At 41.1% G+C, this 14061-nt stretch overlaps 1 protein-coding gene across 1 annotated transcript in view; it reads left to right on the forward strand.

Moving 5' to 3' along the window:
- The window catches only part of pcsk2 (proprotein convertase subtilisin/kexin type 2), an 83049-nt gene that overhangs the window by 41618 nt on the left and 27370 nt on the right, over positions 1–14061 (forward strand). The window contains exons 6-8 of the mRNA XM_041174816.1: positions 3903–3979; positions 7629–7717; positions 11704–11879. Of these exons, the coding sequence (XP_041030750.1) occupies positions 3903–3979; positions 7629–7717; positions 11704–11879 (342 nt within the window). The remainder of the gene's footprint in view (positions 1–3902; positions 3980–7628; positions 7718–11703; positions 11880–14061) is intronic.

The following is a 14061-nucleotide window of genomic DNA, read 5'->3' on the forward strand; positions in this document are numbered from 1 at the left end:
TAATTGCCCCTGAGAAGGTGGTGGTGAGCTGGCATCTTGAACTGCTGCAGTCCATGGGCTGCCAGGGATGGAGTTCCAGGTTCTTATCATTGGCTTGCACACTTTGCTGTTAGTCTCACTACAGGTGTACTATAAAGCAAAAATGCTAATGAGGCTTCAAGTTGATCCATGGCAATTATGAAGTTATTAAATTTGGATGATTGAATCAAATCTTATAAGTGGGTGACATAATGTACTGCTGGTGGTGAATTGCACTGTGAGAATCCATGAAACAGCATCAATATGACAATATTAAATATGAAATGCATGCTTTAACTCATATGCAAAAGAACGTTCCTTGTTCAATGGACTGCAATACATTTATTTTAGAAATTAAAAATTGAAAATATTCAATAAATAGTTAAACAGAATCAGCTGTACATGAATGGCTGCTGTTCAGAATATCATTGTGACAGTGAGTCCAATGATGATATGTTGGACAAACCTTCAGTACAAATCCCAATTTTAGTTCATGTTTTTTTTTTAAAATCTGATCAATAGATGATCATTGCCTTATTACAGCCTTAATGCTATTTACAAACTTGTAATCAGCACTGAAGTTCTTGATTGGGGGTGGGCATTGTGAGTAGGGTGATTGGCAGGCTTGACTCTCTATTGAGTGTAGGACACACCGAAGAAGGCCAGAGGCCAAGAACAGGGTAGGGAGCCTGACAGTTTGCGGTGGGGGATTTGGGGGAGTGGGAGGGGGGTGCCATGCAGAGTTGGAGGGAAGATGCAGCCTCTGGATCTGGGGGAGTGGTCATTAATTGCAGAGGTGCCCGATACCAGGTTGGAGTCTGTTCATGAGAGTCGGGGATGGGGTGTGTGAAGGCAGGGTCTTTGAATCAGATAGGGGGGTTCTGCAGGCAGTCAGAGCGGAAGATAAGTATGTTGGTCTGTGAGAACGTACTCCTGCTCCTCTTGGCCCACAATCAGTGCTATAAAGACACTTAACCTTTTTATCCTGAGGTGCCTTTGCCTTCTTAGATGCCAATGTTCCGGAGGCCCAGGAAACCCAGCTGGCCAGGGCTGTACCTCAAAAACAGCTTAAATATGAGCCATGCAGCCTTGCTATATTCTTAAATGACCAACCTGCCTCCTGGGAGTGGGTTGGTTCCTTAACCACTTCCCCCCACTCTGTTAAAACCGGGAGAGGGGGGTTGGGAGGGGGGTGGTGGCTTTAGGGTCAGGTTGGAGCCCAATTTGAGATTTTTAAAATGTTAAACTTCCACCTGACCCAAATCTACCCACTTTTTCTGTTGCTAAAATTCCGCCTGATGTACTTCCTTCAATAAACATATTATGAAAACATGGGTAAATATTGAGTTATTCGTGACTCCTCAGACAGAAGGGTGAATAATCATTAATTCATCACTGTGCTAAGAAGTTTGCAAAAGTACAGCATTTGGTAAGAGCAGACGTTAGATGCTGAGAAGCTGGAGAGTCATCCATGACTCTGTTACCTCTACACTTGACTATTCCAATGATCTCTCGTCTGACCTTCCATCTTCCACGCTCCATAAATGTGAGCTCAGAAATTGTTTCCTGCTTCCTAATTTGCACCAAGTCTTGTCCATCCATCACCCTCTGTGCACAGTGATCTACATTGGCTCCCAGTCCAGCAATGCTTTGACTTTAAAATTCTCATCTTTGTTTTCAACTCTCTCCAAGGCCTCACCCCACCCTATCTCTGTGATCTCTTCCAGTCTCACAGCCCCTTGAGATCTCTGTCCATCTCCAGTTTTGACCTCTTGAGCATTCCTGATTTTAATCACTCCACCATTGGCAGCATGCCTTCAGCTGCCTGGACCCTAAGCTTTGGAATTCCATCTCTCTGTCTCTCTCTTCTCCTTTAAGATGATCCTTAAAACCTACATCTTTGACCAAGCTTTTGGTCACCTGTCCTAACATTTTCTTACGTTGCTCAGTGTCAAATCTTCTTCGATAACGCTCTGTGACGCTCCTTGGGACATGTTTACTATTTTAAATGTGCTATATAAATGTTGTTTCCTTTCAAATACACTTTGCAACAACAATATTGATCTTAATGACCACTTCTTTAAATTGACTTATGCTTCCCCGTTTAACAAGCAAAGAGTAAAGATTAACATTGAAACAATGCATAGAGAAATGAACAATAATGTCACATTAATAGACTTCAGGACAATAGGAAAATGCTGTGGGTTCTGGAAACCCAAATTAAAAACAGAAAATTCTGGAAACATGCAGCAGGCCATAGAAACGTAGGCCTGAATTTTTCCTGCATCTGGCGGGCTTGGTGGGAGTGGTTGCAGAGCTGACTGCTGTCCACGATCGGCTCCACATCGCCACTTTATGCGGGCGGGCCAATTAAGGACTGCACAGCATTATACTCAAACGGTAGCGCTTAGCGCTACCTGTGCTGTGGGGGGGGGGGAAGCGGGGCGGGGTGGGGTGGTGGGTGGGGCAGGTGGGGGAGAAGGATGGAGAGTCGGGGCCAGTGCTCTCACACATGCGCATGATAGAGTGCTTCAATCTCTCTGAGGTGGCTTGGATTGAAGCGGTTTGTAAAAACATTTTTACTCAAATTAAAAATTTAACGAGACATGTCCCCATATGTGACTGTGTCACATGAGATGGGACATGGTTTTATTTTTCATATAAAAATTTTTATTTAATTTGTAGAAGCTTTAGGAAACCTCATTCTGCTCCTGGGTGAGGTTTCCTAAAAAACGCTAAGGCCGCTTGGCCTTTTCGCCTGCCCCCCCAGCCTTAAGGTGGGACGGGCAGCGTAAACAATGGCATTAATTCATTCGTTTATTGCCTTAACAGGGCTATCAGTCATCGGCGGGCGCGCAGCTGACCAGCGTGTGCCCACCGAACGAAACATCGCGAGACAGTGCACGCTCGACATCATCTCATGCCATTTGATGCGCTGGTGTGTTGGGCTGGCCCCCGCACACCAGCTGAAAAATCCTGGCCATAGAAACGTAGAAAATAGGAGCAGGAGTTGGTCATTTAGCCCTTCGAGCCTGCTCCACCATTCAATATGACCATGGCTGATTCTGTAACTCAACGCCTTACTCCCGCTCTCTCCCCTTACCCAGCATCAGTAGAAAGATAAAATTAAAGTTACTATTTCAAGTTGATTTCTTTTCACCATTAGACTTTAGGGCAGTTTGATTAACTCTTTCCTAGCAGTACATTAAATGTGTCCTTGAATTTTATACCTTATATTTTGATGCCAGGTAATGGTCTGTCTAACATGTAGCAACCAATGCAAATTGATTGAAGATTTTCCCCATTGTTTGGGACTATCATATTATATAACTGCTAAAATGTGACATCTGATAGTTTGTGTGTTGTTCCCCATGTGAAACAAAACCTGTATTATAATTTGATGTAAAATGTCCAGTTTTGCATCAATTTCATTTCCAAGTAAAGGGACCTTGTATAAAGAAAAGCTATCTATTCATATAAAAGTGGTCATAATTGTCAATTACTTTTAAGTCTGAAAAGAGAGACATGTTGCTGAAGCTTTTCATCTTGCACTCATCAAGACAAATGCAAGAATGCCAAATTTCAAACAATCGCAACTATTTATACTACAGGAGAAAACTCATCAGGACAAACATAAGAATGCCAAATTTAAAACGTCGCAACAATTTGTACTCTGGGGGAAAGCCTTTTTTCTGAAGTATAAATTGTTGTGATTGTTTGAAATTTGGTATTCTTGTGTTTGTCCTGATGAGTGCAAGATGAAAAGCTTCAGCAACTTGTCTCTCTTTTCAGCAATATTCAAGTTCTGTACTACCAAGCAACTATTTGTAAGTCAATACATTTCATCCTTATAGGATTAAATTTTATATACGTATCTCTTACAGAATGCAGAAGCCAGCTATGATTTCAGCAGCAATGATCCATATCCATACCCACGCTACACAGATGATTGGTTTAACAGGTAACTTGTATACAGCTGGGTCATTCTCTAGTGCTGCCAGAAAGCATTGAGCAGGCTGGTTAAATGATGGAGTGCATACACTCTTGCTAAGTTATAAATATGCTGGGCATTCTGGGCTACTTATTGATAGTGAAGAGCAGTGAGCATCTGGGATACATTTAGCATTGATTTTTTTTAAAACATGCATTCTGCCCAAAACGTTTTAATGCACTATGTTCTAGTGCTTGTCCACAATAAAATGTATGTTCCTTTAGAGGCTGAAGGTCAAAATGCTTTTGGGTTTTGCATAATTCTTGCTAATCTATTTATATTGGAAATGCCTCTGAGCTTATTTGATCTATTATCTTGTGTTTAAGTTACTGCACTGAAACAGCATGCCAGGAAAAAATGCCCTGGCTGCACTACTTTCAGAGAGGCGCAGCTTAGAGCGGTTGGCTAGTTTTGTGTTTAATGGATATGCTTGAAAACTTTGCTAAATTATCTTCCATGTATTTAAAAATGATCACCACGCACCCCACTTCCAAAAATAAATGCAATAGCTGAGTAGACTTAAATTCATAGCACTTCAAAAACCATAACTCCACCCGATAATGCTGGTATAAACCACCATAATGGCTTTTGATGGAAATTTGTGTGCAGTGATTGGATGTATTCTGATGTGACAGATGACTACAAGTGAAAGTATTGTATCGTTTTGATTATAATAGTTACCTTGAATTTATTTCACTTCAAAACATAAATAATAATGTTTAAAATCCATTATAAAACAGAGAGAATTGAATAGTATTAACTTAGTTGCCTGTAACAGATATAGCGTTAATGTCCAAAAAACTACACGTTAAATAATTATCAAAATTTTCATTTGATGTCAGAATTTATAACAATAAAATGATATCAGTACTGAAAAATTATAACTATCAGGGCTGTACCTGGCTGGGGAATCTAGAACATGTGTTCACAGTCTTGGGTTAAGGGGTTGACCATTTAAGCCTATGAGGATAAGCTTCTTCACTCAGAGGGTTGTGAACCTTTGGAATTCTCTACCCCGGAGAGCCCTGGATGCCTACTCGTTGAGTATATTTAAAGTTGTGAGCTTTACTCATAGAGTGGTGAGAATGTAGAACTCACAGAATAGCATAAATATGTTTGTAGAGAAACTAGACAAGCAAATAAGGGAGAGAGGACTAAAAGGATATGTTGATGGGGCAAGATGAAAAGGGGTGGGAGGATTCTGACATCAAATGAAAATTTTGATAATAATTTAACATGTGTAGTTTTTTGGACATTAACGCTACATCTGTTACAGGCAACTAAGTTAATACTATTCAATTCTCTCTGTTTTATAATGGATTTTAAACATTATTATTTATGTTTTGAAGTGAAATAAATTCAAGGTAACTATTATAATCAAAACGATGTAATACTTTCACTTGTAGTCATCTGTCACATCAGAATACATCCAATCACTGCACACAAATTTCCATCAAAAGCCATTATGGTGGTTTATACCAGCATTATCGGGTGGAGTTATGGTTTTTGAAGTGCTATGAATTTAAGTCTACTCAGCTATTGCATTTATTTTTGGAAGTGGGGTGCGTGGTGATCATTTTTAAATACATGGAAGATAATTTAGCAAAGTTTTCAAGCATATCCATTAAACACAAAACTAGTCAACTGTTCTAAGCTGCGCCTCTCTGAAAGTAGTGCAGCCAGGGCATTTTTTCCTGGCATGCTGTTTCAGTGCAGTAACTTAAACACACGTGGAGCCTAGACAGCAGCACGAACTAGTTGGGCTAAATGGCCTGCTTCAGTTTCTGGCCATTCTGTGTAATGTGCATGGCTGGGAATTTTCTGGGAGCTGCTCCCATTCCACTGCTGTGACTTTCTCAGAAGGTGCAGTGAAAATGCCATTTCAGCATCTGAATGGGGTTTTCTCAGTAGCAACTCCAAGTAAACTCTGGGCTCATGGTGTGTCAGCAGAATAATTTTTAATATTCATTTCAGGTCCTGAAGGTTTGCCTGTGAAGTAACTTTCTCCCTGGAATATGCTGGCTTTTGTGAAAAAAGGAGTAGCTATAAGCATCTCAATGCCTTAATTAGCATCAAGATATATGATTAGTACACGATTGAACCTGTTATACATTGCATTGACACTTCTGACTAATTGTCCAGTAATGCTAGTTGTAGATGTTAATAATTCAAGGAGCTCACAGTGGTTGCAAATGGCTAAAGAATATGTATATACACAAAATAACCACCACAAGTTGCATTAGGAGACAAGGCTAATCTATTGGCAATAATCAACAGTTTATATGCAATCAGGGATTGCTAAACTCAAACATAGTCTGTATTTATTGTCCTACTCTTGGCCACAGTTATTGCTGTAATAACAATGGGTTGCACGTATCCTTAGTAATAATAGGGTATTTCCATTCATAATTACAATTTTTCACTGTGGCCAGCATATCAAGGAACACACTCAGTTTCGGAACTCCCAAAGTATTGTGGTAACTTAGTATCTCAGGTTTTTTGTTAAATCTATGTTTTGCATGCTGCGCACATTTCATATCGAGACTGATCATTTTATTTCTTCCATTTCCTCAATCAAGATCCTCAATGAGTTATAAACCATCATTATTCCAAGGCCGGAATTTTATGGCCCTGTTGCAGTGGGGGTGGGGCTATAAGATGCAGTGAGCCATTCTAAACTCTGTTGACTTTGGCGGGAATGTAAAATCCTGCTGGTGTAAAATTCAACCCCAAGTGTTTCTTGAGAGGGGTGGCATTGTTTTCAGGTTTAATGATTAAATCAAAACAAAATATAATGTTGCCTTGTTTGTAGCTTCTTATTTGCCACAAAATATCTATATTTAACCCGTTATCCACAAAACATGAAAACAGAATCCTAAATGAGTGTGGCACTGAATGAAGAATCCACCTATAATCTCACGTACATCTTAAGGGAAGAGAATTGTTGAAGATTTTTATAAAATAAAGTTTTCTGCACAAACAACAAAATAAAATAAAGTTACTCGCGCATTGTTTTCAAAATAAAGGCATTATGGCCAAGTGCTGGTGAATGGGATTAGGTAGGTAGGTAGATAGATCAGGTGTTTCTCACATGTCAGTGCAGACTTGATGGGCCGAAAGGCCTCTTCTACACTGTGATTCTGGCCAGTTTGGAATGGTAGCATGGTGGTTATGTGATTGGATTAGTAAATCTGTAAAGCCTTAGACTAATGATCTAGTGATATGAGTTCAAGTCCCACTATGATAGCTGTGGAATTTAAATAAAGCTAATTAAATAAATCTGGAATAAAAAGCTAGTGGTGGTGACGATGAAACTAATGAATTGTCTTTAAAAACCCATCTACTTCACTTAATGTCCTTCAGGGAAGGAAATCTGCCGTCCTTACCTGGTCTGGCCTACATGTGACTCCAGATCCACAGCAACGTGGTTTACTCTAAAGTGGCCTGGCGGGTCACTCAGCTGTCAATAAGGCAGCTCACCATCTACTCGATGGCAATTAGAGCTGGGCAATAGATGCTGACCTCGCCTGTGACATCCACATCCCCTGAATGAATTAAAGAAAATAACTTGAATGATTGTTTTTTTTTGGTCTAATGATTATGGAACCTTCTTCTGCAGCCATGGAACGAGGTGCGCTGGTGAAGTATCTGCTGCTGCCAATAACAACATATGTGGTGTGGGGGTGGCTTACTCATCAAGAGTGGCAGGTATGGCATGACCTTTAAAGCTGTGTCAAGGACCAACAATAGAGATGAAACAAGGGAGATGCAGAAATGCCCATTGCCTTTTATGAACGCAAAGCAAAATTAAGTAATAAGGAGAAAAATAACTCTATTCTTTTGACAAAATGATCACCCCTTCAAGATGACGTTAATTTATTTTTTGCCTGATGACATCTTTGTGAAACCTCTTAGGATTGAAACTGCCAAAGAAATGCACCCTTTTCTTGTCAATATTATACTCAACGAGTTTCGTTTTCCATTTCTCGTTTATTTTAAATGAATAGTATTTCCCTTTGATTTGATGGCTCTTTGAACCAGAACATAAATGAAAACTCATTTGTGGTGAAATGAGTATTCAATATTCAGTGATAATGTGCACACATTATAGTGAAAGGGTGGGAGTCTGTTAGCTCAGTTGACTAGCTGGCTAGTGTGTGATATAAGAATGACACTGACAGCATATGTTCAATCCCAGTACCAGCTATGGTAGCTCATTGAGGCCTGTCTCCTTGCCTTGCCCCACACTTGATGTGGAGTGGTGCCCCTTGCACTCCTCTTGTTTTAAAAAAAGAATGATGCCCATGGTCCCTTGAGGACTATAGTTAATTACTTCATGCTTGTTATGACTGCGATGGAACACTCTACCCATGCAGGCGTCCTGGGCTGCTGTGAGATCTGATTCCTGTCTGAATCTCTCCAGGATGTGACATAACTGAAGACTGATTTTGAGTGCTGGGTAGATGGGGATAGTAATTGCTTTGCTGCAGAGCTGAGATATTGCCCTGTTACGTATGATTTTTAAAATTCCTGACATTAAATTGCCACGTGTCATACTAGAATTGACAACTGATTGTCGGAACAATATATTGTCCTTTCCAACAGCACTATGGGTATAGCTACACCACAGGGACTGCAGTGGTTCAAGAAGGCAGCTCACCACCACCTTCTCAAGGGCAATTGGGAATGGGCAATAAATGTTGGCCTAGCCAATGGCACACACATCCCGTGAAAGAATAAATGGTTAAAAACATTGACCAGGACAGCTGACTAAGGGGCAAACAGATTCAATAATGCCCAGCTTACATTCTGGTTCAAAGTCCAATCTACACCTCCCACCAACATGTGACTATTTAATTTACACAATGACAAATGACGACTTTTACATTCGTACTAACCCTTTGGCATATTGATGGCTGCAATTGCTCTTGAGTGTGATGTAGCCCTGTGACATTAATATGCAAATCCCATTAAGAAGATTCAAAGACATTGGCGCATCCACAGGCAGGTTTGAGGCAGCTACTGACACTGGGAGTTACAAAGTGAATTGGCTTTAATAATGTCCATCAAAGCTAATCAATATTGAAGTGAATTAATTTATAGTGATACAACTCCCACGCTGGTTCTATAGAGCAGACAACAATGGTGGATAATAAAATATTTACTCATTCTGTCATGTAATAAAACATAATCATTACGTGTTAAATCATAAATCAGTGCTTCAGAACCTACAAATGATTGAGTATTCCTCGGAATAAACTGGACATTCCCATCGTTCTGCCATAAAACATAGGAAATTGGAGTAAGGAAAGGTCATTCAGCCCCTCGACCCTGCTCGACCATTCAAAAAGATCATGGCTAATTGTTATGATCCCCAGCTGAGGTTACCACTGGACACGCCTGATCCCAGGGTAGAACCCAAATTGAAGGATCCTAACTTTTGTTTCTTTAGATAAGTAGAGAGGAGCTACTGAACAGAGTCACAGGAGTCAGCGAATGAACTTTTAACAAAAGCATAAAACATTTTTTAAAAAAAAGATGAATTATATTACAATACTCCTTCACCTGCAACTATACTTTTACAGATATATACAGATTTTTAAGGGTAATACAAGTTACAAAAGCTATCTTATACTTTAAGGTCCACAGTAAGTACACAGTCCATGTAAACCAATAGGCATCTTGTGGTCAGACACACCACACTCTGAAACCAAGCGACAGGTGCCACCTCAACCAGATGCAATGGATCTCTCATCAACTCCCCAGATGGTTGTCCCACCATGAGCCAACCGTCTCACTGAATTCTGTATTTCATAGGAGGGTTGCTAATCTCCACTCTCAAAGAACTCACAAACTGACTCTTTCTCTCAGATGCATGGGTTCACCTCCAGTGTTTTGAACTCTCCTGATGTTCCTCTCCCCTGGGTCACCACATGCATTCAAGCTGTCTTCCACACACTCTCTCACCAACTCAGCCATCATCAGTACACTACTGCTTCACATGCCCATAGCAAAGAGTTACAGACCTTCAGTTGTTTCTTTGGACCTTTTTGCCTCTTACAAGCTGTTCTCACCTTAAATCTGCTTTTTTTCAACTTTTTTCTCTTTAAACCTGAAGCTTGGAGCCTTTCTCTCTGCTCTTCACTCTTAACTTCACTTAACAGGACAGTTTCCAGGTTCCTGTCCTTCCTTTGACTAGAAGATCTGCTTGGGACTTTCTCCTGTTCCACTCCCCTGGATTTTGGGGCCTTTTCTTTAGCTTGGGACTGGCTATCTGTCCCCTTTTCTCCATCCTCCCCTGGCAGCTACTTTGAAAACTAACTGAACTCAAACAGCTTCCAAATCAAACTGTTGTTTTTAGTTTCTTCTTTGTGAGTGTCTGTGGGAGGGACCTGCCTCTCTGGGGCCCTGTTGCTAGGCAATAGTCCAGTTTCTCAACTTTTGTTTATTTAACTTAGCTGCCACAGTTGTAAAACTTTCATTAGAAATGCAGGTGTCTTTTTAAAGTGAAACTAAAACTCAATTTGACCTTTTCTTAACAGACAGATACAGAAATACAAATCAAATTTAAACATTAAAGCTAAAACTCATTCCGAACACCCAAAAATACAAATATAACTTAGTTAAACTATCTCTATTTCCTAACATAATCTTCTACTTCAATTTCACTTCTTGCCCAATCCCCATTTCACTTCATTCCCTTTGAGTCCAAAAATCTATCAATCTCAGTCTTGAATATACCCAACAGCTCAGCAAACACCAACTGCCTAGGGTAGAGAATTCCAAAGGTTCACCACCCTCTGAGTGAAGAAACTTCTCATCTCAGTCCTAAGTGGTTTTGGAGGTGAGGAAGAAAAAAGGGACTGACACTGGGGACACCCGAATGAGGTGACCCTCCCTCTCCCTCTCCCTCTCCCTCTCCCTCTCCCTCTCCCTCTCCCTCTCCTCCTCCTCCTCCTCCTCCTCTCCTCCCCTCCCCTCCTCCTCCTCCTCCTCCTCCTCCTCCCCCTCCCCTCCTCCTCCTCCTTCCCACCCCTTTTCATCAAGGCCTCGCCTGCTCAAGCCAGCCATATTATATCTTGCATGGGCAGCCTGTTATCCCAGCCAACAGGCTAGCTAACAAGCCTAATAGATCTGTAATTATCCATTTGAACATGACAGGTGGGCTGCTGATTTCAGCACCCGCCCATCAAGCAAATTATGGAGGTCAGCTTGAGGGTGGTGAGCTCACTACCCAACATATTTCAATGTCCCCACCCACCAGCCGAAAACACACCTGGTTGGGTGGGGGTGGCCAATTTGTAAAATCCAGCCCTAAGGCAAGTATATCCTTACAGAGTAAAGGACCATCACATACACAGTACTCCAGGTGTGGTCTTACTAAAGTCCTACATAATTGCACCAAAACTTCCTTGTTCTTATACTCCAACACCCTTACAATTAAGGCTCGTATACAATTTACCTTCCTAATTGCTTGCAACACCTGTATTTTAACTTGCAGTAATTCATGAGTCAGACTGCCCAAATCCCTTTGAAAATCCTGTACAAAGTAAATAATAATTAGTTGTTGTAAAATAATAATGTTTAGAAAAAAACACCTATTTGTATTAAAATAAAACTGCTTTATTTCCAATGAACTATACTTATTACATTATGAAATGGATTGAAGCTAATGATCTTTCAATATCCCACAGGTATCCGTATGCTGGACCAGCCATTCATGACTGACATAATAGAAGCTTCTTCCATCAGTCACATGCCTCAGGTTATAGACATCTACAGTGCCAGTTGGGGGCCAACTGATGATGGCAAAACAGTGGATGGACCTCGTGAGTTGACCTTACAGGCCATGGCTGATGGTGTTAATAAGGTAAGGATGGTGCAAGGAGGGGCGTTGGAGCAAGTACAGAAACTGGTTGCTGCAACATGTTTAAACCAGTATGAGAAAGAGGAAGGCAATCGCTGGCACAAATATGACAGGCTGAATGGCCTCCTCTTGCGCTGTTGGATTTAATGCTCCTGGATTGGAAGTTGTATACGCATCATTTCTCCTAGATTGAAATGTTTTAGTTCTGCGATTCTGTCTAAAACAGTCACGTTGACCAGAGCTGGAACCTCACAGTTGATGAGATAACCACGGAGAATGAAATATGAAGATAATCACATTCTGCTGGAGGTTCAAAACTCACATGAAACTGAGTTTTGGTATCAGCTGTAGAAGCAAATGATATTTACTTGCTGAAATTTGTGCCTAAAAAACACACAGCTATATATCACATAAAGCTTTGATTGCACCAATGTCTTGTGATCTTAAGTAATAATTCTACAGTATGTTTATATGGCATTTCAAAGTAAATTGGAAATCTTCCTCTGACCATAGTAATGCTCCAAAACTCCTTAGCTCATGAGTACTGAACTACATTTTTCAATCTTAGAAATGCCAGTAGCCCCTGCAGAGCAGTAGTCATTCTGTCTGTTGTCAGTCAACCAATCCAAGCTGTTAGGTAGGCTGCAGCAACAACTAGCTAATGTGACTTGTCCTTCTTTCAGAGGTGGAACTATTTCCACTGATCGCTAAAGACTGAAATTATTGTCTATCCATGAACAGATACAGTTTCAGTACCCATAGAGCAAATGAGGCCATATTTTCAAAGTTTTAACTCTTACAATTATCTGAAGCTGTCTATTGCTATAACAAATGAAGTGTAAAAAGGGCAATGCCCCCATGCCCCCACCATCTCTTTAACCTCCTCCATCCCTAAAACCCTCAGAGATCTCAGCACTTCTCCAATTCCGACCACTTACATGTTTCCAATTTTAATCGCTCCACCATTGGTGACCATGTCTCCAATTACTTAGGCCTTAAGCTCTGAAATTCTCTCCATAAAACGGTCCACCTCTTTATCTTTCACTCCTCCTTTAAGATAACCCTGAAACCTATCTTTTTGACGAAGCTTTTGATCAACTGTCCTAATATCGCCTTACGTGGCTTTGTGTCAAATGTTATTTGATAACTGCTCCTGTGAAGCATATTGGGACGCTTTACTCAGTTAGAGGTACCATATGAAAGAAAGACTTGCGTTTATATGGCACCTTTCATGACCACAGAATGCCCCAAAAGTCCTTTACAGCCAATAATGTACTTTTGAAGTCTAGTCGCTATTGTGATGTAAGAAATACGGCAGCCAATATTTGCACAGCAAGATCCCACAAACAGCAATGTAATAGTTACCAGATAATCTGTTCTTTAATGTTGTTGGTTGATGGATAAATATTTGCCCCAGGGCACCGAGGAGAATTTTCCTTTCTTCTTCAAAATGGGATCTTTTACACCCACTTGAGAGGGCAGTTTGACATCTTACCTGAAATGGGATTGACCAGATAACTCGCAAACAAACCCCAGTGTACTTCCCAAGTGGGAATTATATTGTTGCTTCTCACACATAGGGCGGAATCTTCCGCTCCCATCAGAAGGGGGTGGCGTGGCAAGCAGAGGTGAGGAGCTGAGTTTGGCGTGTGGCCAAAAATCAGTTTCCCGACGTCGGGATGAACTGTCAGAATTCTGTTCTTGGGACTTTAAAGGTGGCTTAATGCGGACAATGTCGGGAAGCTCTTTTGCATGCATTAGCATTTCATGCATGCTCATTAAAATGTCACCTCATCGTATTTAAGCTCCCCCTCTGAATTAAGTTCCCTGCCAGCGAGAAATTAAAACGTTTACTTTTATGACTGTATTTGAGTTGTGTCCACCTGGCGAGCTTCACTTCTTTCCCAGCTTTGAGGTGAGTACACTCTTGTCACATTCTTGGGGACAACTCACAACTTGACTCATATCAGGCGCCAGTAGCACAAGCTGTTTGAAGGCTGGACATGGGAGGCAGGCTCAGGGTGGAAGTGAGGGAAGGCGGGGGCATAGGGTGAAGGATCAAATGGGGGCTGGACAAGGGAGGCAGACTCAGAATGGAAGTGAGGGGGGGAGCGTGGGCATAGAGTGAAGGGTCAAATGGGGGCTGGACACGGGAGGCAGTCTCAGAGTGGAAGTGAGGTGGGTG

This window comes from Carcharodon carcharias, chromosome 2 (assembly GCF_017639515.1).
Source record: "Carcharodon carcharias isolate sCarCar2 chromosome 2, sCarCar2.pri, whole genome shotgun sequence".
Taxonomy (NCBI): domain Eukaryota; kingdom Metazoa; phylum Chordata; class Chondrichthyes; order Lamniformes; family Lamnidae; genus Carcharodon; species Carcharodon carcharias.